Here is a 22252-nt window from a genome sequence, read left to right as displayed (position 1 = left end):
TTTTTTTGATGATCGTTGGAACACCGCTCTTTGATCACAGAGCTAGCAAAGGAAGCACGTGATAAAAGAGTAACTAGTATTAAAGTTGTAAAATTACTTTATGATGAACGAATGTGATAAGTCCCATGAACCTCACACTGAAGACCAATCTTTTATACTTGTGATGTGTTTTATTATCACTTGTCACAGATTAATGATTTCACAGGCTAATGATTGTAAGGCAAAAGCTCTTTGTTTTATCAGTTTGGTGCGACACTTTCTGTTTTTTTGATCGTGTAATATATTTTATAAATACAGTTTTCTGTGATGGAAAAACGAAGTACCAAAACCCTCGAAAGTATATAAAAACATCGAAGCTTCGTTGTCAAATATATACAGAAAAGACAGTCTACAAATGTTGACAACAATTAGGCTACAAGTGTTGACAGCAAGTAGGCTACAAATGTTGACAGCAATTAGGCTACAAATGTTGACAGCAAGTAGGTTACAAATGTTGACAGTAAGTAGGCTACAAATGTTGACAGTAAGTAGGCTACAAATGTTGACAATAAGTAGGCTACAAATGTTGTCAGCAATTATGTTACAAATGTTGACAGCAAGTAGGCTACAAATGTTGATAGCAATTAGGCTACAAATGTTGACAACAAGTAGGCTACAAATGTTGACAACAAGTAGGCAACAAATGTGGACAGCAAGTAGGCTACAAATATTGACAGCAAGTAGGCTACAAATGTTGACAGCAATTAGGCTACAAATGTTGACAGCATGTAGGCAACAAATGTTGACAATAAGTAGGCTACAAATGTTGACAGTAAGTAGGCTACAAATGTTGACAATAAGTAGGCTACAAATGTTGTCAGCAATTATGTTACAAATGTTGACAGCAAGTAGGCTACAAATGTTGACAGCAATTAGGCTACAAATGTTGACAACAAGTAGGCAACAAATGTGGACAGCAAGTAGGCTACAAATATTGACAGCAAGTAGGCTACAAATGTTGACAGCAATTATAGGTTACAAATGTTGACAGCATGTAGGCAACAAATGTTGACAGCAAGTAGGCTACAAATGTTGACAGCAATTAGGTTACAAATGTTGTCAGCAATTAGGTTACAAATGTTGACAGCAAGTAGGCTACAAATGTTGATAGCAATTAGGCTACAAATGTTGACAGCAATTAGGTTACAAATGTTGACAGCAATTAGGTTACAAATGTTAATAGCAAGTAGGCTACAAATGTTGACAGTTATGTAGCCAACTAAATCAACAATAAAAGCGAATTTATGTCGAATCTTTTGTTTGTGAATTTACTGAAAATGAAGTTTTTTTATTGAAGCATCAAATCAATTGGATCTTCATTTCTGTCTTTTTCATCGAATAGCTGTCTCCCTTCCAATGACGCCAATTGATTCCTTTATGACCACTCGTACGCCCTCCATCGATGTATTCTCCATTCAAGTTTGAATATATGCAACCATTATACCACCACCCACCAGGATAAATCAGTGCACAATTGCTTCTATGGCTGTCATTATCGTTGTCTTTTGTGGTGAATGGCTGATTATTGTGGTAGGTCAATGAATCACCTTCAACGATAAGAATAAATGTAGATGGAAATCAAAAGGAAATAATTTTTAATTTTTATTAATTCATCATAAAATAAGAATTAATTTTTATTTCATCAAATAGCTGCCTTCTTTCCAATGATACCAATAGATTATTTTCCCCAAGCACTCGTACGACCTTCATTGACATATTCTCCATTCAAACTTAAATAAAAGCAAGACTAAAACCACAACCCTTCATGATACTCCACAGCAGAATTGCTCGCCCACACACAAACTGTCGATTATTATTTTGGCCCTTCATCGAATTACGTTTAATTGTACGAATTAAAATCGTTTGAAATCAAAATGAATTTAGCTTGAAGACACGAAGTGATGAATTACTGTAACACTTGTTAATGAGTTCAAACATTCGCTAACAAAACTTATGTTTGCAAAAATCATGTTTAAGAATGTTTGAACTAATATAATAACAACAATAAAATAATAGTAATAATAATACAATGACAATAGTTACATAACAATACAAATATAATAGTAATAATATAAAATGGGTGGAATTAAAAAAATAGCCATGATATCCAATTTGACAATTGACAGGGCGTTGTTTACAACGACGACGAGAAATTCCGAACTGAATGCCTAACATAACAACAACAGAAACGGTTAAAGAGTATTTTTATATACTGTATATTTATTTGAGTAAAAAGCTTGGTTCCATATTTACTTCAGAAACTATATGCTGCTGTTGCTATTTTTAATGACCAAGTTTTCTGCTGACAATTCTTATGACAGGTAACTTTAGGTTGTGCATCATGTTTTCTGGAAGGTTTATGTTCTTGATATATCTGATTTGTATATTACTGTATATTTATTGGTAACTAACACAAACGTATATACACATTCAATTATTCATTCTAGAGCAGTATGAAGTTTTTTAATTAATTGAAAGGTTTTTATTTTAAACGTAACTACAATTAATACTTATTACGTTGTTCTTTGTTAAATATATTTTTATTAGGTAGTCAAATAATTTTGTGCAGTCATTGCTTGTTTGGTTGACCAAAATAGATCAGTCAATGACTAAATATCTGTAAACAAATAACAATCTTTCTCTAATAGTTAAAAAGATTGAATACTTTAAAACAAGCAAGCATGTACTGTACCACTTTATTTATAGTTGTTAAGTTAACTCTTACAAAGCAGTAGGTTGCCTACACAATAAAAAACTGTGACTGCTTGACTATGAATCATGAATGCTGACGCTATGGGGAACCGATTTGTACGTTTACAATTTATGATTGAAGACGATTTTGACAAATTTATTTCTCTTTTTGGGTTTAAATATAATCTTGTTTGAGAAAAAAAACATTCACCCGTTTATCCCGGCTTAGAGGTCAAACCAGTTATTAATTAAAAATGTATCTATCAACAGTTAACACCAATAAAGATAAAATTCACATTTATTTAGTCAGCTTGTGGAAGGAAACCCTACCACAGTTGTTTAACGCCGAAAACATAAATGTTTTTAACCTTTTGGAAAGATATACACAAAACTGTAATACAAAAATAGCCTATGACATGTTTTGCCTCTCACTACCCTAGATACCTTATTTGATATTTATAGTTTGCTTAGTCATAGGGATATGCAGTTTTAAAAACATCGTAAATTTAAATACAATTGAGCACAAGTAAAATAAAATAAAACTTGACTTGGTTTTGGACCATTATTGCTTCAATTTCGGTGTTCTTAGCAATTTTTACTTGAGAGAAATAAAAAATTCTCGACGAAACAACTTTACTCAAAACATAGCCTAACCAAGACAAAACAATTTAACGCTGAAACAAAGCGATGTTTAGGTGGCTTTAAATAATTTCTGAAATAGCCTACTTTTGTTTGCAACACACACTCTCCACATCTTATTTCAATCACTAAAAACATTTTGTTCACTTGTAAATTTTTTCAAAGTTTGCATAACACAACTTTCCATAGAATTTACTTATGTAGGTATTGTAAGCGTCATTTAGATTATAAAATGTAACCACCAGTGACCATAACTATAAATAGTTTCAAACCCTTGTGCCAAGCTGCCATTAGGTCTAGTAATAACAATTGTGTTATTTTTGATTCGCAAAATGTTTAAAGTGCCTATGATCAATTATCACATAAAAGATGATTAAGTCTATAGCCTAGGGTTGAAAAGCATGAAGAGGAAAACAGAGGCAACCACTGGGGGTGGAAACTTATACATTTTTCACTTAACAGTGTACACTTGGAGATATGAAAGTGTACACATGAAAAGAGTGTACACATGCAAGATGATTAAGTTTATAGTCTACACATGGAGATAAGCCTGATTTTTTGCATTCTACAGACTTTTAAAGATTTTGCCAATGTTTGTAACTTTTTACATGAAATTGTCTAAAAATGTTATTTTAACGTTTTTTACTATCTTTCCAAGGTGAAAAATTGAGTTTTAACATCACCAGGCTTTAAAAAAAATGAAAATTTGATTCAAAAAATTTTAGTGACAATTTAATCAGACAGGAGTAGTAGCGGTAGTCAAGCTATGCAAAATGTAACAAATCAAGTCGCACCTCCAGGTGGTAGCCATGACACTTTTCTTCAAATGAACAACAACTCACCTGCTGTTCCACTATAACTTCCGATATTCAATCGATAGTTTGTGCTGGCGTCTCCTACAATTATGGTGCTGAGAAAGTAAGAAGAGTTTCACTGTATAATTCTACTACCAAAATTTTGACTATACAATAATAAAATTTAGTCTTGTTTTGGAACTGTAAGTTAAACGCTTCAAGTTCATTGAAACTATTATTATATCAGACGTAATGGCCTACGAGAAACATCAACAAGTGTAAACAATTTCAAGTGATGTGTGTCATATTATGTATGTGTGTGTATTGGCGATAGACAAGTTCAGCTGATATCTATTTTCTGATTTTCTGAAATAATTGTATTATAGTTTATTTCACTGACATAACTTTTACATTCTGCAAGACATGGTCCACACGTATTTGCCCATGATGGCTTTCTATTTTTACGATGACAGTCTCATGTTATCTCTTACATGTAGCGTGTCCAGAACTCAACTTCGACTTCTTGCTAACTGATGTAAAAAAAATTCAGGCTACGTTGATACAAGAACATGATTGGTGGACTTGTTTTAATGTTGCTGGTATAAAAATTTCATCATCTTAATTCAATTAATTTCATTTAATTGAGCATTATCTTCTTCTTTCCAGTCAGTAAAGTGTTTGTGGAGCGAGTGTTCTCTCTTGCTTCCGCTCAGTGGATCAAGGAAAAAAACGGACTTAGTGAAAAGTAAACTTAAACCTGAGCTGTCGTGAGATGTAGCCTACAAAGTATTTTCTACGAACAAGAAGTTGTTGGAACAACTTGTTTTTGGCAAAAAATCAGGCTAAGCTGATACAGGAACATGATTTTTGGACATGTTTTAATGTTGCTGGTACAAGCATTTCAGTCGTAACGTCAGGAGCCAATGATGTAGGCTTACACATTTAACAGTGTAGCTTACACCTTATTTGCGCGTGTGCGCCAAACATTCAGATTGCACTGAAATGAGCATTGAGTGTCTAATCACAATGCAAACACTGTCAACACATATGTTATACTGGCGCCCACAGGAACATCACCGTATATCACATAATGTACGCCAGTCAACGTGTGAATACTAATCTTTCATCAAATGTAGTCCTTCGATAAAATACCAAACTGCGACATTTTATAAGATAAAAACTCCGTCCAAAGTTAGATAAAATAACTATCAAACATTGTAGTTTTTGAAACCACATTCTTGATTACCTGTACTCAGCATATGCAGTGTTTCCTTCCCAGTCTTCAAAATCAATACGAAGCTTATATGAACCAGAACTGGTGATAGCATGAAGATTATCCAAGCCTAATGAAAGAAAAAAGCAAGAAAAAATTGTGCTGTAGCTAAATTTATTTATTGTGATGCTGGAATTTAAACTTAAAGTAAACCGTTTCTGGAAAGTTTGTGTATTGCGATTTATATTTATTTTTTTCATTTTTGCATTTACAAGATCAAAAGTGATAAAATTTTCTGGAATATTTCGTGTACGATGTAAGCTAAGTAGTCGATTAGTGCTATAAGTGTCACAGTTTGTAGGCTTCGATATTGCAAGTTTTAGTCTGCAATTCTTTTGAATTTTGTTGAGATTATGCTGTGACATAATTTGCTTTACTAAGATTTGATATACATTTTCACGCATTGTAAATACGTGTATTTTTATTTACAAAATGGTTTCTGCTCAATGCCACCACAAAGCCTCGTATCTATGGTGCGAGTAAACTTTAAAATGGAAAAATCGCATCTTGAGACAAACGTGCAACTCGAGTCAAAGTCGGGCGACCTACCAAGCCAAAATTCACCACTTTTGTTTCCAAATCCAGCCTGATATTCAGACCAACCCAAGAAAAAATCAACTTCTCCTGAGTTTCTTCTTTGAAACACCTGGAATATTGGAGATGTGAACGCTTAAACTGTGTATTTTATTTTATTTAAAATGCTTAACAACAATAGGAGTGTATTGTTTAAGCAAAGTCATACAAAACTAATTACAAAATAAATATTTGATTAATTTTTTTCTGTTTCAAGACAAAAATGCTTCCATCCATGTTTTGGCAAAACACGGGAATATGGATTAGAAACGTCTATACTCTAGCAAATGCTTTTAAAGGAAGAAAGTAAGAACGTGACGTAATTGAATCAGAAAAATCACACAGTAAAAGAAAAGCACAAATTTCTTGCTTAAAGGTGGATTATTAATTTGGAATGGCGAGCTTTAAATTCTGTCAGTTTAATTTCCTAATTACTTATGGATGGGATTTTAAATTTTTAACTTGAAACATTATTGTAAGCACTTTGGACCAACCGAAAATCAAATCTAGACGCAATACATCACAATGTACATATGTCGCACCTAAAAAAAGAACCTTTTACTGCCTCATCATATTTGAAACAAACAGTGGATTAATAAAGAAAAAGTTAATGGAGAAATTGAAGATTAAGGAGACAAACTTATTGTATAAGATAATTTTGGAATTATTCATCAAGAATGGGATGCAAAAATTTAGCTTTTGTCTCTAACCCAAAGTCTATCTCATGCGATCCTAGATCAAAATTAAGTCGCGTACTCTTATTGTAGACCATAAAAAAGCTACTGAACATGAAATACGCGTCTGAGATGTAACGCAAAGCAATAAATCGAAGAAAAGATGCAATTGGGTTAATGGTTAACTTACCAACCAGCTTCCTTCATCAGATTCTAAATCGCAGTACACATCTAAAATTTGTCCTTTCACTAAAATTGTGTAGACTCCATTAGGGGTGTGTCCTTGCTTGGCTACATCATTGCAGTCATTTCTTTGAAGCGCTTTTAATTAAAAACAACATAATTAAAGTCATAAATAATAATTAAGTTTTGAGCAAACAACATGTTTGAACTAAATTGAGTTAACCATGTAGTTAACTTGTTTAGCCTTTAAGTTATATTCATTTTGCTAAACCAAGATTAGGGAAGTGGTAATAGGGGATGTCCGGTGACCCTGATATTTCTTCGGTTAAATATGACCTGGAATGGTCACCATTTTTCAATGGCACCAGTTGTATTTCAAAAATGAATGGAAAATGATGCACCCCAGTGCAAATCGTATGTCAAATCTGTGTGTTATTTTTGCTTGTTATTGCATGATTCTAAGTTTTAAGTTTCAGGACCAAATTGGTGTTGCAAAAAATATTTTCGTGTAAGGATTGAAACTTTTAACACATCTTTCCATGGTGTATAGCGGTTTTTTATCTTTACGAACAAAACACGTAACAAACTCAAATGACTGTTTTTATTTTCCACAATTGTCATTTTGGCCTTTTTTCTGCTGACTGAATGTTTTATAGCTTTGCATTTACTTTTTCTCCGTTTGTTTTGTGTTGATAATGCAATTTACAAGAAAATTTGCTCTTATTACCATTTACCGGTCAAATAATCGTTATGGTAGTTTTAAGAATCTAGGTATATTTATAACTCTTACGGATTTTTTTTGGGGTTAGGGATAGAGCGTTTACCTTGATTGAGCTCATAATTCATATATAACTAAAGGATTAGACGGAATATCAGCTGAATGCGGTTATTTTTAAGAAAATATTGCTAAAACAAAATGCCCTAGCGGTTAATTGACTTGTATGATAATTCTGATGTTAAAAAAACCTGCATAATTTTCTACTTTCCGCTCAAGTTCAAGTAACTTGTTTTGCAATCTCTCCAGCCCAGCACTGGTGTCATCAGCTTGTCCTCTTTCACCCTTCATACCTTGGTCACCTGCATTAGAAAAAAAGTTTTATTTGTCACAAGTGGAGTGACAGATTCAGTCCTTATGCAACATAATGAGCAATTTATGATGGATTTCCAATTTACTTTGCAGAGCAACAAACTTCTTGTACATGCCCGTGCTGAGCGTAGGCCTCCGATCAGTGGCGTAGCTAGGGAATGTGCCGCCCGGGGCGGATTCAGATTTTGCCGCCCCTTCAAGAAAAAGCATGTGAAAATGAAATTTTTTTAATTGACTTAAAGTGGAATTATTGTATGTTTTGAACCAGTAGCGTAGCCAGTAATTTTGAAAGGGGGGGTTTTAAGGGCCGGCGGGCGAAGCCGGACGGCGTCCTCGCCAAAGACGACACCCAGCGGCGGGGGGTCTGGGGGGCCTCCCCCAGAAAATTTTGAAAAATTACTTTGGATTTGGTGCATTCTGAGAGCATTTTCAACAAAATGTGGGTATAAATCCCCTAGTATAAATATTCCTGTAAAATGGTGCTGTCCGGTGGCATAGAAAAAGGATAAGATCATGTTTTCTTGGGAATTTTTCGGTAACTTAAAGCTAAGTATGTTTTCTTGTTGCTAATTCCTGGCTGAGATATTTGAATGTTTGGTATTGGCAAAACTCGCTCTTTTAATGGAGTTTCGTTTAAAATTAGGCAAACTTTGTTTTAGAGACATAGAGACTGAAAGCATCATTCTCAATATCGTGACGTCACATGCGTGCCAAAGGGAGGGTTGTAACCCCCAAACCCCTCCTCCCCCTTGGCTACGCCACTGTTTTGAACGTTGCCATTTTGTTGCTTTTATTTTCCGTGTACTTTTGCATTATCAACAAAAAAAAAAAAACGTCCTGTCTGAAAGTGCCGCCCCCCAGACGTGCCGCCCGGGGCGGTCCGCCCCCCCGCCCCCCCCCCTAGCTACGCCACTGCCTCCGATGCATGTACATTATACTTGTACTTAGCGCTGCTGTGATTGGGTTATCTTTTTCAACTTTTAAACCCTGCTCAATGCTCATTTATAAGCAAAAAAAAGGAAAAACGGATATTTGAACAAATAGAAAAACTGGTCATTATGGATCAGATCACAAAAACCGAGCATGAAGCAACTTTGTCTTCTATTTGACATTTTAGTAGAAATACGAATAGGCTAGCTCAAACAATCTCTAAAAGAATAAATTTCAAAGGATCTCCTAAGAATCAGGATACGTTCATGTAATTCATAAAAATTTCAAGGCAGGAACTTATCAAGAAGATCAGTCATTTTATTGAATCAGCGTCTACAGACGTTAAACCAATGTAAAACAGAACTGATTTTTTTGGCTGAAAATGGATGTGATCAATATGAAGCTGCAAGCCAGGCCTAGGTAAATAGCCTACCTCACTTTACATCTATTAAGATGCACCAATGCATGCACTTACTAAGAAATGACAAACTTATACCTAAGCTTAGTCAAAAGAAGAGAATAAACTTACCTTTCAAGCCTGTTAAGCCCATTGGACCCTTCTTGCCAGGGGGCCCGGACAATACCCTTTCATCTCCACAACTGTCATCCGGTCTAACTCCACAAGAACAAGTCACTTCTCGCGTAGCCTTGACAACCAGCCAACAAATGGTCAAGATGTTCACGGTGATGAACAATTTTAATATTTTCATTTCTTATGGAAATCCAATGGCAGTGAAGAGAATGTTGGTATAATTATTAAAACAAATCTTTTTATCTTTTTTAACAAAAGCTTTGCTTTGAACCTTTTGTAATATCACAGTGTATTTGCTGATGCAATGCAAAAGACAACAGGAAGCAGCAAAGAAGCATTACAGTTATCGAGTCCGCAGCTCTTTTTTATTTTGACGTGTTTTTTAACTGTTTTGTCAAGACGCAATCGCGTGCTTTGTAGCGGTGTCGAACTGACGTTCTTTCAAACTTTGTACAAGACATCGAGTTTATTGGCATCGCAAAAAAAATCATAGACATCAACTGCGAAATAAACGAACTTGACTATAAAAGCTACTATGTAGGCCTACCTTTTAACACACGTACCAAGAAAGATGTGATATCGATGTAACAAACGAATAAGAAGTTTATCTAATTTTAACCCTTAGGCGGTTGGGCTCCTGGAGTCTTGCTCAGTTTGGGGGGGGGGCTGTCGATTCTTCTTATGCTTTAGGAGTGATATCTCTGTTATTTTTTAAGGCACGGTTTCAAAATTTGGGATTCACTTTGTAAAACTATTCACGCAGAGCATATCCGAAAATTAAAACTATGCAAATTTTAGAACTGCTTATATACGTTGAAATGTTGATGTGACTTATGACGTTTGAATTATTTGGTATTTTTTGATAGAGTAATGAAAAACATGCATTGCAATGTTGCGATGAAATTTTTTTTACATAATCTCAATTTAAATCATTTGATTAACAAGACATGGGCCAAATTAATTGCTTTCATCAAGCTGGTGGGAAAATTTTGAACAATAGAATTAGAAATATTTCAGAGGATGTGCTGAGAAATGCCTTATATCTCTCAATTTATAACCTTTATTCGCTCAAAATTTCAGCTCAATAGAGGTGAATAAAAGTTAGGAAAAGTCAAGAAATCTCGTAGTCGCAGCCTCAGTGGTTTTAGAGATACAACTGTTGATACAAAAAAGTTGAATTGACAGCCCCCCCCCAACCTTCAAAGGGTTAATAGCTGAATGGCTAAAATCGCCAACGTTTTTAATAAATAAAAAACAATATGCGATTTTTTCTAAAATAATAACTTAGTGATAGAGAGGACATCAAATTAGATTAATGGTTAAAATTCACAACAGCACACCATCCACGGATTAAGCAAATCGACCGATTAAGAATCGAAATTAGCAGACTGTTTTTATCATATGCGCAAACCGTAATCAGCTCCTTTGAATCGCTGGTCCACAAATATACTTCGTTTAAACTGATTAGATTAGTCAACCAGACAATTAAGTTTATCATCTTCTTAAAAAATTGTCTGTTGGTGTCACCAACTTTTAAACGTCAACGAGCTAGGCCTTAATGTCGTAGTTTTACCATCATGTTGCAGCACGTAATCAATAACTATATTACAATTGTTAAAACAGTGGTTAATTTAATTCCATGCTGCAGATTAATTGGAACAAAGCAGGAGAGCTCTTATGCTCATCCGGGATTAAAGCAGGCTACTAAGTCGCGGTTTGTGGTAGAACATTTACGCAATTTAAATTGAAAGCTACTTCAAACGTTTGCATTGCAACATGTTGTCTTCAAAGGCTAAGCGTTTTGTTTGCTAATGTGAAAAATAAAAAACAGTTTATAACTCAAAAATCAAAAGAATACAGCAAACTGCGTCGTATTTTGGCAACGCCAATTACAGTGCCGGCAAAAAGTTGAGAAACTTTTGGAAAAAACTTAAAAAGCAAATTAATATATATTTTATTATTTTTTATTATTAAAACTTCAACAAACTTTATCACATATCGAACACCTTCACTACACACCAAATTGTATCATATGTACTAATATTTAGTGTGATAACCTTTGTTTTTGATGACATTTTGATTGGGCGGGGCATTGAGTCTGAGAGGTTTTTGAACACATTTTCGACAATATCCATGCACCAAATCTCTGTAATAATTCGTTTTAATTCGTCCAAATTTCTTGAATTTGATCTAGAGACTTTCTGTTTTATCAAAGTCCACAAATTCTCGATTGGATTCATGTCAGAAGAATTTCCTTGCCATTTCAGCACATTTACATCTTTGGTCTGAGACTACTTCATAGCCGCCTTAGCTTTATGAAATGGTGCAGAACCTTGTTGGAACATCGTACATCCGGGAATGTTCTTAAAGTCAGAAGATGAGCATCTAGGACACTGATATAGCGTATGGCGTTCATCGTTTGACCTTTAGGTAAGAATAGAGGCCCCTCGGCCCTTACTGAAAACGCACCCCCAAACCATGACAGACGGAGGGTGCTTGACAGTTGCTTGGATGTACCGTGGCTTCACTGGCGAAGAGCCAAGAGGTCTTCGGACGTAAGGTCTACAGTATAAGAGGAAAACTGCAAAAAGGTTGACTTATCCAAAAATCCTTGTCTTTCGGAATTAAAACGAATTGTTACAGAGATTTGGTGCATGGATATTGACGAAACTGTGTGCAAAAACCTGTCAGACTCTATGCCCCGCCGTATTCAAAAATGTCATCAAAAACAAAGGTTATCACACTAAATATTCGTACATATGATAATTGATACAATTTGGTGTGTAGTGAAGGTGTTCGATATATGATAAAGTTTGTTGAAGTTTTAATAATAAAAATATGAACAAAAACATATTAATCTTCTTTTTAACCTTATCTGTAACGACACGGGGCTTTATGAGGACGCCCCACTCTAACAGTGAAATATTTCACAGAAAGAAATATGCTAGAAATGTGAGATATCTTGACTTTTAGTTTTTATTCTTTGCGAATTTCTAAACCTAAACTGGTTATTTCATCAGAACGTGTTATAAGAGGCTACCGTCCAATCGTGACCCTTCTAGCACTCATCCAGGGAGTTAATGCTTGTTTTGAACTTTATTTGGTAATTACAGAAGAAAAAGAGCAATAGCAGTGGTGAGAATCGAACACGCGTCAATGAAACGACTACTTTCTAGCCCTAACCCTAACCCCTAAGCCAACCAGCTGACAAAAATTCCATCACTTAATTTGCTTTCTATGATCTTCTTTTCGCCATTTTTTACGTCACTTAAACCGTAGCTTATGATTGGTTGGCGGTTGCATTCTAGTCAATTTCAGTGGCAGAATTTCGACTTGTTATAGTGGCTACCGAAGAAAGCATGGTGATGAGGTGATCATTAAAAAGTTGAAATAGTCAGAAAATGATGCAGCTTCAGAGCACTGCAGATGTGTTTATTTGAAGAAATAATTGCACTTTTGTGTGTTTTCACAAAGTCTTATCAACAAATAACTAGTCTAAATACTTTAATTTTAAAGTTAACGTTTTTAATCTTAGTTATGTTACCCGAAATTTTGATGTAGCCAAATGGCTACATTGGACATAGAGAGAGTCCAAATTTCATGGAATAGAATAAATATCTGAATTTTTTTTTTATGCAGATAAGTTCTTCTTCATTACGCCGCCTGAATCATTTACAATTGATGAAAATAATGTAGTTTGGTGTTAGATGGGATATTGGGGGATATTTGTGCCCGCTGGTGACATTTCTGAGTGTGAGGATGAGTCCGATGAAGATGCGGAATGTCTACTTCTTCATCAAGGTTATCTTCTGCGAGACAGCCACAAGTTGAAGTGGCTGAGGAAAGTGTGAAAGAGGTTCAGTCGACAAAACGCTCAACCAGTAAAATCACAAAACGCCAGTGAACGTGGAAGAAGGAGGTATTTATACCCAGTTTGGGTGTTCAGTGGGAGGATCAAGGGTATACTCAATCTGAATATGAAACCCCTATGGAGTATTTTGTAGAGTTTTTTGATGATAAGCTGTTTGGAAATATTGTCCGTGAATCAAAACTCAATGCTCATCAAAAAGACGGACGTGTCTTGATTACATCTATTGCTGAAATGAAAGAGCTTATAGGAGTGCTCCTATACATCAGTATTGTAAAGATGCTTTCAAGAAGGATGTACTGGGAAACACGAACGAGATACTCTCCAATAGCTGACTGCATGCCACGCAACAGATTTGAAACGCTGTTGCGTTCCATGCACTTCAATGATAACACAAACATGAGGAAAAGAGACGAGGAAGGCTATGACAAACTATTCAAAGTGAATCCCTTGATAGAGCATCTGCAATCGAAAGCTCAGCAAACTCCTCTGGAGGAATATAATATAAATAGCAAATAGCCTGCTAAAAAATCTTAAAGCCATTTTAGTTTTCTGGTTACTCTTTGTAAATTGAATATAACATATCTTCTTCGGTTTTTGACCTTCAGCAATCGAACTTACAGGATAACTTGTATTTAAGAATTTTCATATTTGTGCATTCTGTATGCCCAATGTAGCCATTTCGCAACATTTTTTTAATTTTTTATATAAAACACAAAAAATAAAAATTTTTGATAAAAATGGATTTATTGGGTCACAAATGTCACTAAAAAAAAAAATTTTTTTTTTCGTTTGTAGAAAGTAGTCCGGGCATTAAAGGGGATAGGATTAATTTTTTTTACAAAAGGTTCTGAACTTTTGCCGGCACTGTACAAGTCTAGTAATTCATCATGTTTGCTATCAAATTTAACGATGATTGGCAGCAAGACATAGATCTGATAATCGAAAACAACAAAATGTTTGAAACGAATTGAGTTGTAATTGAAAATAAACAAACCATTCCTATTATTCACACACCGCTGTTATCCGATTGTTCCTTCACAATCCGTACCTCTAAATTTGAATCGCTATCAATGATGAGTCACAAAATGTGATTGCTTCAGTATAGGTAAACTAAATAAGCCTACCCGAATTCCAACAGGACTCAGTATCGATAGAACTGTTCGATTCTCTATGGCAGGGGTCACCAAATGGCGGCCCGTGGGCCGCATGCGGCCCGCCACGCTGTATCGCTGCGGCCCGCGGAAGGTATCAGCGTACAAGTATAACCAAAATATACTTTTCTTGAGGAGTTAAAAAGCACGAAGGCAAAAAATACTTTCCGGGGAGCATATTTTCGCTTTGCATACGATTCCACAAGCCGACCAATCAGATTATAGTTCTAGGGGGGGAGTGTTTAAAGTTATTCCAATGCGATGTCCAGCCACACTGTTCCAGTGGTTGATTAAAACGTCTGTTTTCGAATTTCGAAATTGTCTGTGAGCATAGGGTTACTTATTTTAAGTTTGCAAATGTCATGTAAACACTAGTGTGCGTTTCACCATTATTGGATTTCACGAGCAGTGTTCCTTTATGCAAGTTTGTGTTGGCAAAATAGGTCGGTGTGCCAACTCAATTTATAATAAATTGGCAAAATATTATATATAAATTTAAAGACTTTTTCTGATTGTAGCCTATTATGAAAATATTTAGCTTAGTACTGCAAAATGTTTTTTTTTTTAAAAGAAATATGGAACGCTTCACGATTTTGCGTGTCATCCTTGCGCAGGAGTCATGCTAATTTTCTCTGTATCGTTTCAATTTTAGTGTATGTACTGCCGAAGCAAGTACTGCAAAATGTTGTTAATCAACAAATTCTTGCCACGCTAATAAGCACCGCAAGTGACAGTTGTGTATAATAAAAGAAAGACGGTTTTATAGACTCTCACAAAAAGGATGAAAAACCAACTCATTGCTTCTTTAGAGGGAAGACTGTTCATGAATTAGGCTACGATAGAATTACGATTTTTCGGTGATTTCCACAAGCGTTTGTTTCATGGTGCCTGGTTTCTTTTTCCCTGTTATTGGAGCCTATTTTTCGCTGATAGGCCTATGTTTGCAGGTCACTATTGTTGCCTGTATTGCAATGTGTCAAACGTTTCCTTGTTTACTGAAACTGTTAATTGCAAGATATCTTTTGTGAAGCGAAGTGACCACGCCACTCTTGCTTGGCGATGAGTATTCTGATGAAACCGCTCGCCTCGCTATAAATGCGCAAAACAAGTGGCCTCGTTTATTAGGCATTGTTAAAATTAAGTCAAAAGTGTTGTAAAAGGAGCTTGGCCTGGCAGTAGCGTTGTTCAATTAATTTTGTTGCTGCGGTATACTAACATAAATATGAACAACATGTAACGTTGGATACTGGGTACGAAATGCGTTCTTTTCTAGCATAAGAGTCAACCTACATAACATTTTATTAGTGCGGCCCGCCACAGCTCTCCTTAGTGCCAAAGTGGCCCGCATGCAAAAAAGGTTGGTGACCCCTGCTCTATGGCTTCTACATGTCTGCTGAATCAAGCTTCGAGATCACTTAACATACAAATTCCGTTGTGAAATTAACAAAAGAAATCTTATTTAAACAGATATTACAGTAGTACAGGTTACTTCTTGCAAAAATAAACAAAAACTAATCCACCAATTATTGGAAACATTCTCATAATATGGTCTTCTGTTATAAAATTGAATCAAAGCTGCAATATCACTTTGAGCAAGAAAAAGTCAGGGAAGATATACATCAAAGTAATTTTAAATTTGGAAAGTACCAAACGGCCTCTAGAGAACAGGCATTGTTTGTTGCATTTGTATACAAGCTCGATAGAGTTGTTTTTATTTTTTAATAATGCAAAATAAGTAATGATTTTACCGCTTTATCATTTGAATGGTCTACTCTTTACTAAAAAATTTCTGGACAAACAACAATCGTTCAGGCCAATGAGTAGTTGCAATGAAAATTAGATCAACTCATGTCAAAATAAAATAAAAACTTATTGCTTTTCTCTATATCTTTTGACGTCTCGTCTAAACAAAACTAGTACACCTGCATAAGGCTTGCATACCAAAACATCTTTCTTGAACTCTTTTAATTAGAATGCTCTGGAGATTAAATTTGAAACAAGCAAATATATGTTATATTGCATTGTTTTGTTTGGCTACAGATTGGTTTCATTTGCAGATATGCCACGAACAGCAATTCTTGAAAACTAGTATGCAAACTCTTCCTCCACTGACAAGTAGGCCTACTGTGTAGATTGTCTAACTATTTAAAAACCAAGCTAAACTACAATGTGTGTTATTTGAACTGAAATGCTGAACATATCATGTTCATAATGTATTTCTGACAATTTATACACGTACGTTTTTTGGAAGATTTGATTTAGGCTAATACGCTTATTCTGAAAATGTTTGCTTGCGAAAGTGATTACTGGCTTGACGTTTTTATAATGTTAGCATAAATCGTTTTAATTGTATAGTTTTTTCAACGATTGTTAGCATGCGGATTAACTTCTTTACTCTTAGCTGTCAGTTTTGAACAACAGTTTTTAACTTATAGTTTATATCTGGAGGTAAATTTGCTTATTCTTGACTCATAAAGGAAGATCATTTGCAATAAATCATCAGTAGCCTACAGGCACATAACGGTAAGTTTGCAATTTTCACTAGTGCTGATGCTGCTTGTACCACAGACCACAGTGAAGGAGGATTGCTTTTTTTTTGGTAATCTTTTAAAGTTTATTTGGAAAAACCTGGTGGTTTTGTTTGATAAAGAGTTGAAATGTGCAAAAAACAGGCTTAAGAACCTTTTGTCTGCAATGTTGTTTTGCTTCTCTTAAGTTTCACTTTTGATTTGTTTGTTTGAGTAATTTTATAAAGGTCACTCCATTGCCAGAGTCAGATGACAACATTGCTGGAACATTTTTTGATTCGTTGTCGTTACAGGAAGGGTTATCGTGCAGCTTATAAAAATGTGTTTAACTATCAGGATATTAAATCCACATTTTTGCATTGGATCGTGAGCCATCTTCCCTTTGAAAAGGTTGATTTTTTTCTTCCGTATCTGCAACGGGCTCTGTTTAACGTTATTTATGGGCTTCTCTGCTTTTTGCTGTAATGAAGTTTTGCCAAGACTAAAATTTTGCCAAGTTGCCACTCATATTTTGTCGAGGTTTTTTTCCTATTCGATGTGTACTTTAATCACAGCTATAACTGAAAACTTTCAACTGAAATTCAAAGCCCCGGGCGATTGATTGCGAACTACATCACACAACCAATGTAATGAGTCATGTCATCAAAAAAATTTTCTGACCGCTTCACTCAATCGAGTACGCAAATGTATCAATCCCGAAATCTCAGATGTGCAATGCGGATTTGTGAAAGACAAAGGAACTAGAAACGCCACATTCCTAATCAGGACACTTGCTGAGAGGTCGATAGAACACAGGGAAGACCTGTACCTCTGCTTTCTGGACTATAGCAAAGCCTTCGACCGTGTTAGACATGGGCCACTTATGGAGATGCTTGACAGCTTAGACACAGATGGTAATGATCTCCGACTTCTCAGAAATCTCTACTGGGATCAATAAGCAGCAGTTCGGATAGATGGCGAGCTGAGCAGGTGGGCACAAATTCGGAGAGGTGTTAGACAGGGGTGCGTAGTCTCACCCGATCTTTTCTCACTCTACGCCGAAATGATCTTGCGACATCTAGATGAAGAAGAAGGCATCTCGGTAGGCGGACAACATTTCAACAACGTATGATACACGATACTAATCGCCACATAAAACTTCAGTTTACAAAACTTACTCGACATAATCATTAAGCAGAGTGAAAACCTTGGCTTAGTTTGAATGCAACGAAAATCTTCGGCATGACTATCTCATCAAAGGAAATAACTCCGGTATGCACAATCAAAATACAGAATACAACTGTTTCACTAAAAAATAGTTTCAACTATCTGGATTCTATAGTTACTTCGAATGGTTGATGCTTGAGCGATGTAAAATCAAGAATTGCACAATCAAAACAAGCTTTCATCAAAATGGTTAAAATACTGAAATCTAACTCAATCTCTTTAAACACTAGAATAAAAATTTTACATGTGTACGTTTGATCAGTTCTGCTATATGGCTGTGAATCCTGGACTCTATACCCGCAGATAGAAAAGAACATAAGCAGTGCTTAAATTTGGTTCATACGGAGAATGCTGGGAATTAACTGGATGGATAAGATCACTATAACGAAGAAGTGTGGAAACACTCTGGGTGTAGCTCTGGCTTCCCTATCACAACTATCAAAAAAGGCAAATGACATTTATCGGTCATGTCTACCGCAAACGCATATTTGAACATTCGGCAATGATGGGGCGACCTCCTAGTCAGAGGCACTGGGGGCGTCCACGTTTGAAAATCTGCAAAAATCTTTCAACATGGACAAACCAAGATTTTGTAAACTTAATAAGAACTATAGACAATCGATCGTTGTGGAGACTCACGGTAGCCAACGCCTTACTCAGGCATGGCCGAAGATGATGATGATGAGCCTACTGCTATAGCAGCTAGGCCTGTTCGACAGTTAGAGAATCATTGTGTACGAAAAAATTAGATGCCTTTTTGATTTGAATCTTATTTTGTAAAAACTATGCTGCTTATATGCAAAATTACTTTTTATGCACCACTTGACACATCGATAATTCCTAAATCTTTCCAACCAGAAGTCCCATATTTGTATGAATGTTAATTTTGAGGCTTCCTTTGATCGTAGAACACACAAAGAAGGCATGTGATGAAAGTGTAACTATAACTAAATTTGAAGACCACTGGACGTTTTTGAGACCATTAAGAACGACTGTAGTAGTGTAGTAGACAAATATATTTTAAATGTCACATCAACCCATGGACTCCTTAAGTAAAGGACTGGAATGTTGTAATCTCGGGGTTTGTAACTTGAGTCTGAAGGATTAACTTCACTTCTGGGCTGAAATGACTTCTAGAGAAGCTAGAAACATAATCTTGGATTCCGTATTAGGGATTTTGGGGATGGTGAGTTCAATAGTGTTACTTTCAAAACCATCTGAGGTCCTTTTCAAGGTCAAAATATTATATTTTAAGGTCAAATTACAGAATTTTGGTCATTCTTGCCAATTTTTGCGTCTAAATCGTAAAGCAAAACTGTTTGAAAGATGTCTGTGACGAAATATGCTATTACATAAAGATCATATGTATATTTCAACACTATGGCTATTATCTAAAGGAGTCTATGATTACAATATAATTCACAAATTGACAATACATAACAAGATGACACAATAATAGACAATGTCTATCACTAGTTGGAAAGCTTTTCTTGCCTCCAGAGGCATCAAAAAGACTTTTCTTAGTCACGTACATTGAGGACATAAGCTTTCAATAGAATGTTAGCTAAAGTAGTACAAGCAGCATTATTACTAGCTAAAGGTGCATCTACAAAGGATAACAACTCAGCAAAATTTATGGCATTAATTTATGGCATTCTTTTATGGCATTAAAGCTAGCGAAATAGGAGCTTATTTGAGCACAAAAGTGGTCAAATCTTGGATCTTGTCTGCAGCCTCTTCAGCTGTCTACACCTTTTCAGCTATTGCTTCTGCCGTAGATGGTGACGTTGGGCGTCGGGCTGATGTCACCTGCTTCAAAGCTGATTTTGGTACTCCAGAAAATATTGAAGGCGGTTCTTTGGGTCGTTTGCCGCCCCTAACTGACACCCATTCACCGTTGAAATGTGTCTCACAAACATATATCTCCTTCAAGCGCCTCAAGCTTTCTTTCGCATTTGGCATTGCCAATAGCCATCTCTCTCTCTCCTCAGGATCTTTTGGGAAGGATACGACCTTTACATAAGGCGTCCCTTCATAGTTGCCTCTGCAACCAAAGCAACTGCAACGACGTGGCATATTGTCACCAAAACAGAAAACAACACAAACACCTACGAAAACACCAGCCATACAGCTTCTGAAAGAGAAATAAACAAAATGTACATTACTAAACGATGACAAATATCAACCAATATGTGATATTATACTATAATTCAGCTATAACAAATGAAAATAACGCGTTACGATGCGTCGAAAATACGTAGGTCATGCGCAATAAAATTTTGTCATTAAGTAAGCCTTTTCCAAGTGCGTTTAACCATGCGTTTAACATTCAGATCATTCAGACTCAAGTTACAAACCCCGAGCATGGGAGGTTCCAGTCCTTTACTTAAGGAGTCTACGCATTAACCCCACTTTGAAAATTAATTTTAATATCGTTGACATTTTTTAATTTCACTTGTCGCAGATTAATCGTTTTTATAATATAATTACACATTCCAATGCACATATGTAATATTTTACATTCTCTGGTAGGAATTTTCTGTCAATCAAACACTTTAGCTGTGTTGCTCAAGAGCACACCCTGAGAGTTGCACAACCACTGCTTGAGTTTGATGTTTCATCGTTTACAGAGTTGTGTTTTACTGAGCTCTAAGGACAAACAATAATCCTTGAGGCCAATGCGTTTTTGCAATGAAATTTAGATTTATATACTGTACTGTACATCAAAATAAAACATTTTTTTCACACAACCTATTGCTCCTTGCTATATCTTTTGACTTCTCGTATAAACTAACTAATAGTCTATATCTACAGCAAGACATTTTGTGAACTTTTTTAGAAAAATTTGAAAATTAAACGAAAAAAGTCCAATGTGCAATGTGAATTAATTATTTTATTTGTTTTTTTAATGCAGATTGGATTCTTTTGCAGAGATGCCACAAAATCAATTCCATTTTTTATGCAGATGTTTCTCACGCTCACAATATCTTCTGTCGAGATTTTCTTGATTTATTTTTATTAAACAACAAAGCTAAATTGCAATGTGTATGGTTTGAACTGAAATGCGGAACATATAACGATTATAATCAAATATAGTTATTACTATCTGAAGCCTTTACAGACTGTTTCACCTAACCGATCATCAGAAGGTCTGAAAAACATGCAAAAGTAATGAATCGATGATTCCTGAAAAGATATTAAATATTATAACTGTAATTTAATCTGCAAAAAAAATTTAAACCTGTAATTCCTGAAAAGATATTATAGGTTACAATATTTAATATCTTTTCAGGAATTACAGGTTTAAAGTTTTTTTTGCAGATTAAATTACAGTTATAATATTTAATATCTTTCCAGGAATTATAGATTCATTACTTTGGCATATTTTTTAGACCTTCTGATGATCCGTTAGGTGAAACAGTCTGTAAAGGCTTCATATAGTAATAACTATATTTGATTTAATTTGCTCTGCTTTGCCTTTTAGCTTAGCATTGAGCACTTTTTGTAATATTAATAGTTTTCATTGTTTTATCACGATTATAATGTATTTCTACCAATTTATGCACGCACGTTTCTCGGGAGATATAATTTAATATGCTTATTCTGAATATGTTTGCATGCGAAAGTGATTGCTGGCTTGATAGTTTTGCAATGTTAGTTTGAGTAATTTTAATCGTTTAGTTTTTCGATGATCGTTGAAACACGGGCCCTTTGATCACAGAGCAAGCAAAGGAAGTACGCGATAAAAGAGTAACTAATATTAAAGTTGTAAAATTACTTTGTGATGAACGAATGTGATAAGTCACATCAATCTCACACTGAAGACCAACTTTTGTGATGTGTTTTATTATCACTTGTCACAGACTAATGAATTCACACACTAATGATTGTGTGGCAAAAGCTCTATAATATACTTTTTTTTATCACTTTGGTGTAATGCTTTCTGCTTTTTTAATCGTGTAATATATTTTATAAATACAGTTTTCTGTGATTAAAAAACAGAAGTGTCAAAACCCTCGAAAGTACATAAAAACATGAAAGCTTCGTTTCCAAATATATACAGAAAAGATGCATAGGCTAC

At 35.2% G+C, this 22252-nt stretch overlaps 1 protein-coding gene and 1 non-coding gene across 2 annotated transcripts; both read right to left on the bottom strand.

Moving 5' to 3' along the window:
* Window positions 1-173: 173 nt before the first annotated feature.
* Window positions 174-9622, bottom strand: LOC145770727 (microfibril-associated glycoprotein 4-like). Its single transcript, XM_082582425.1, has 7 exons — window positions 9413-9622; window positions 7833-7943; window positions 6874-7004; window positions 5986-6082; window positions 5410-5506; window positions 4212-4279; window positions 174-1586 (listed from the first exon to the last, which is right to left on the bottom strand). Exons 1-7 carry the CDS (start codon window positions 9591-9593, stop codon window positions 1339-1341), a joined length of 933 nt encoding a protein of 310 aa, XP_082438551.1. The 5' UTR covers window positions 9594-9622; the 3' UTR covers window positions 174-1338.
* Window positions 9623-15006: 5384 nt separating this feature from the next.
* On the bottom strand, window positions 15007-15113 carry LOC145771416 (U6 spliceosomal RNA). The gene has a single exon (XR_014289208.1). It is a non-coding gene; the product is annotated as a U6 spliceosomal RNA (small nuclear RNA).
* Window positions 15114-22252: the final 7139 nt, after the last annotated feature.

The sequence above is a fragment of the Aplidium turbinatum genome, chromosome 5 (genome assembly GCF_918807975.1).
Source record: "Aplidium turbinatum chromosome 5, kaAplTurb1.1, whole genome shotgun sequence".
In the NCBI taxonomy this organism is placed as follows: domain Eukaryota; kingdom Metazoa; phylum Chordata; class Ascidiacea; order Aplousobranchia; family Polyclinidae; genus Aplidium; species Aplidium turbinatum.
This window is presented reverse-complemented; position numbering and strand designations above follow the sequence as displayed.

Bases quoted from the DNA above. Each gene is read 5' to 3' on its own strand.
- LOC145770727 (XM_082582425.1), bottom strand. From the start codon at position 9,593: ATGAAAATATTAAAATTGTTCATCACCGTGAACATCTTGACCATTTGT. The intron at 7,944-9,412 runs GTAAGTTTATTC...TTTCTAATGCAG, and splicing joins GGGCTTAACAGGCTTGAAAG to GTGACCAAGGTATGAAGGGT. The intron at 7,005-7,832 runs GTTTTTTTAACA...TTTAATTAAAAG, and splicing joins GAAAGTAGAAAATTATGCAG to CGCTTCAAAGAAATGACTGC.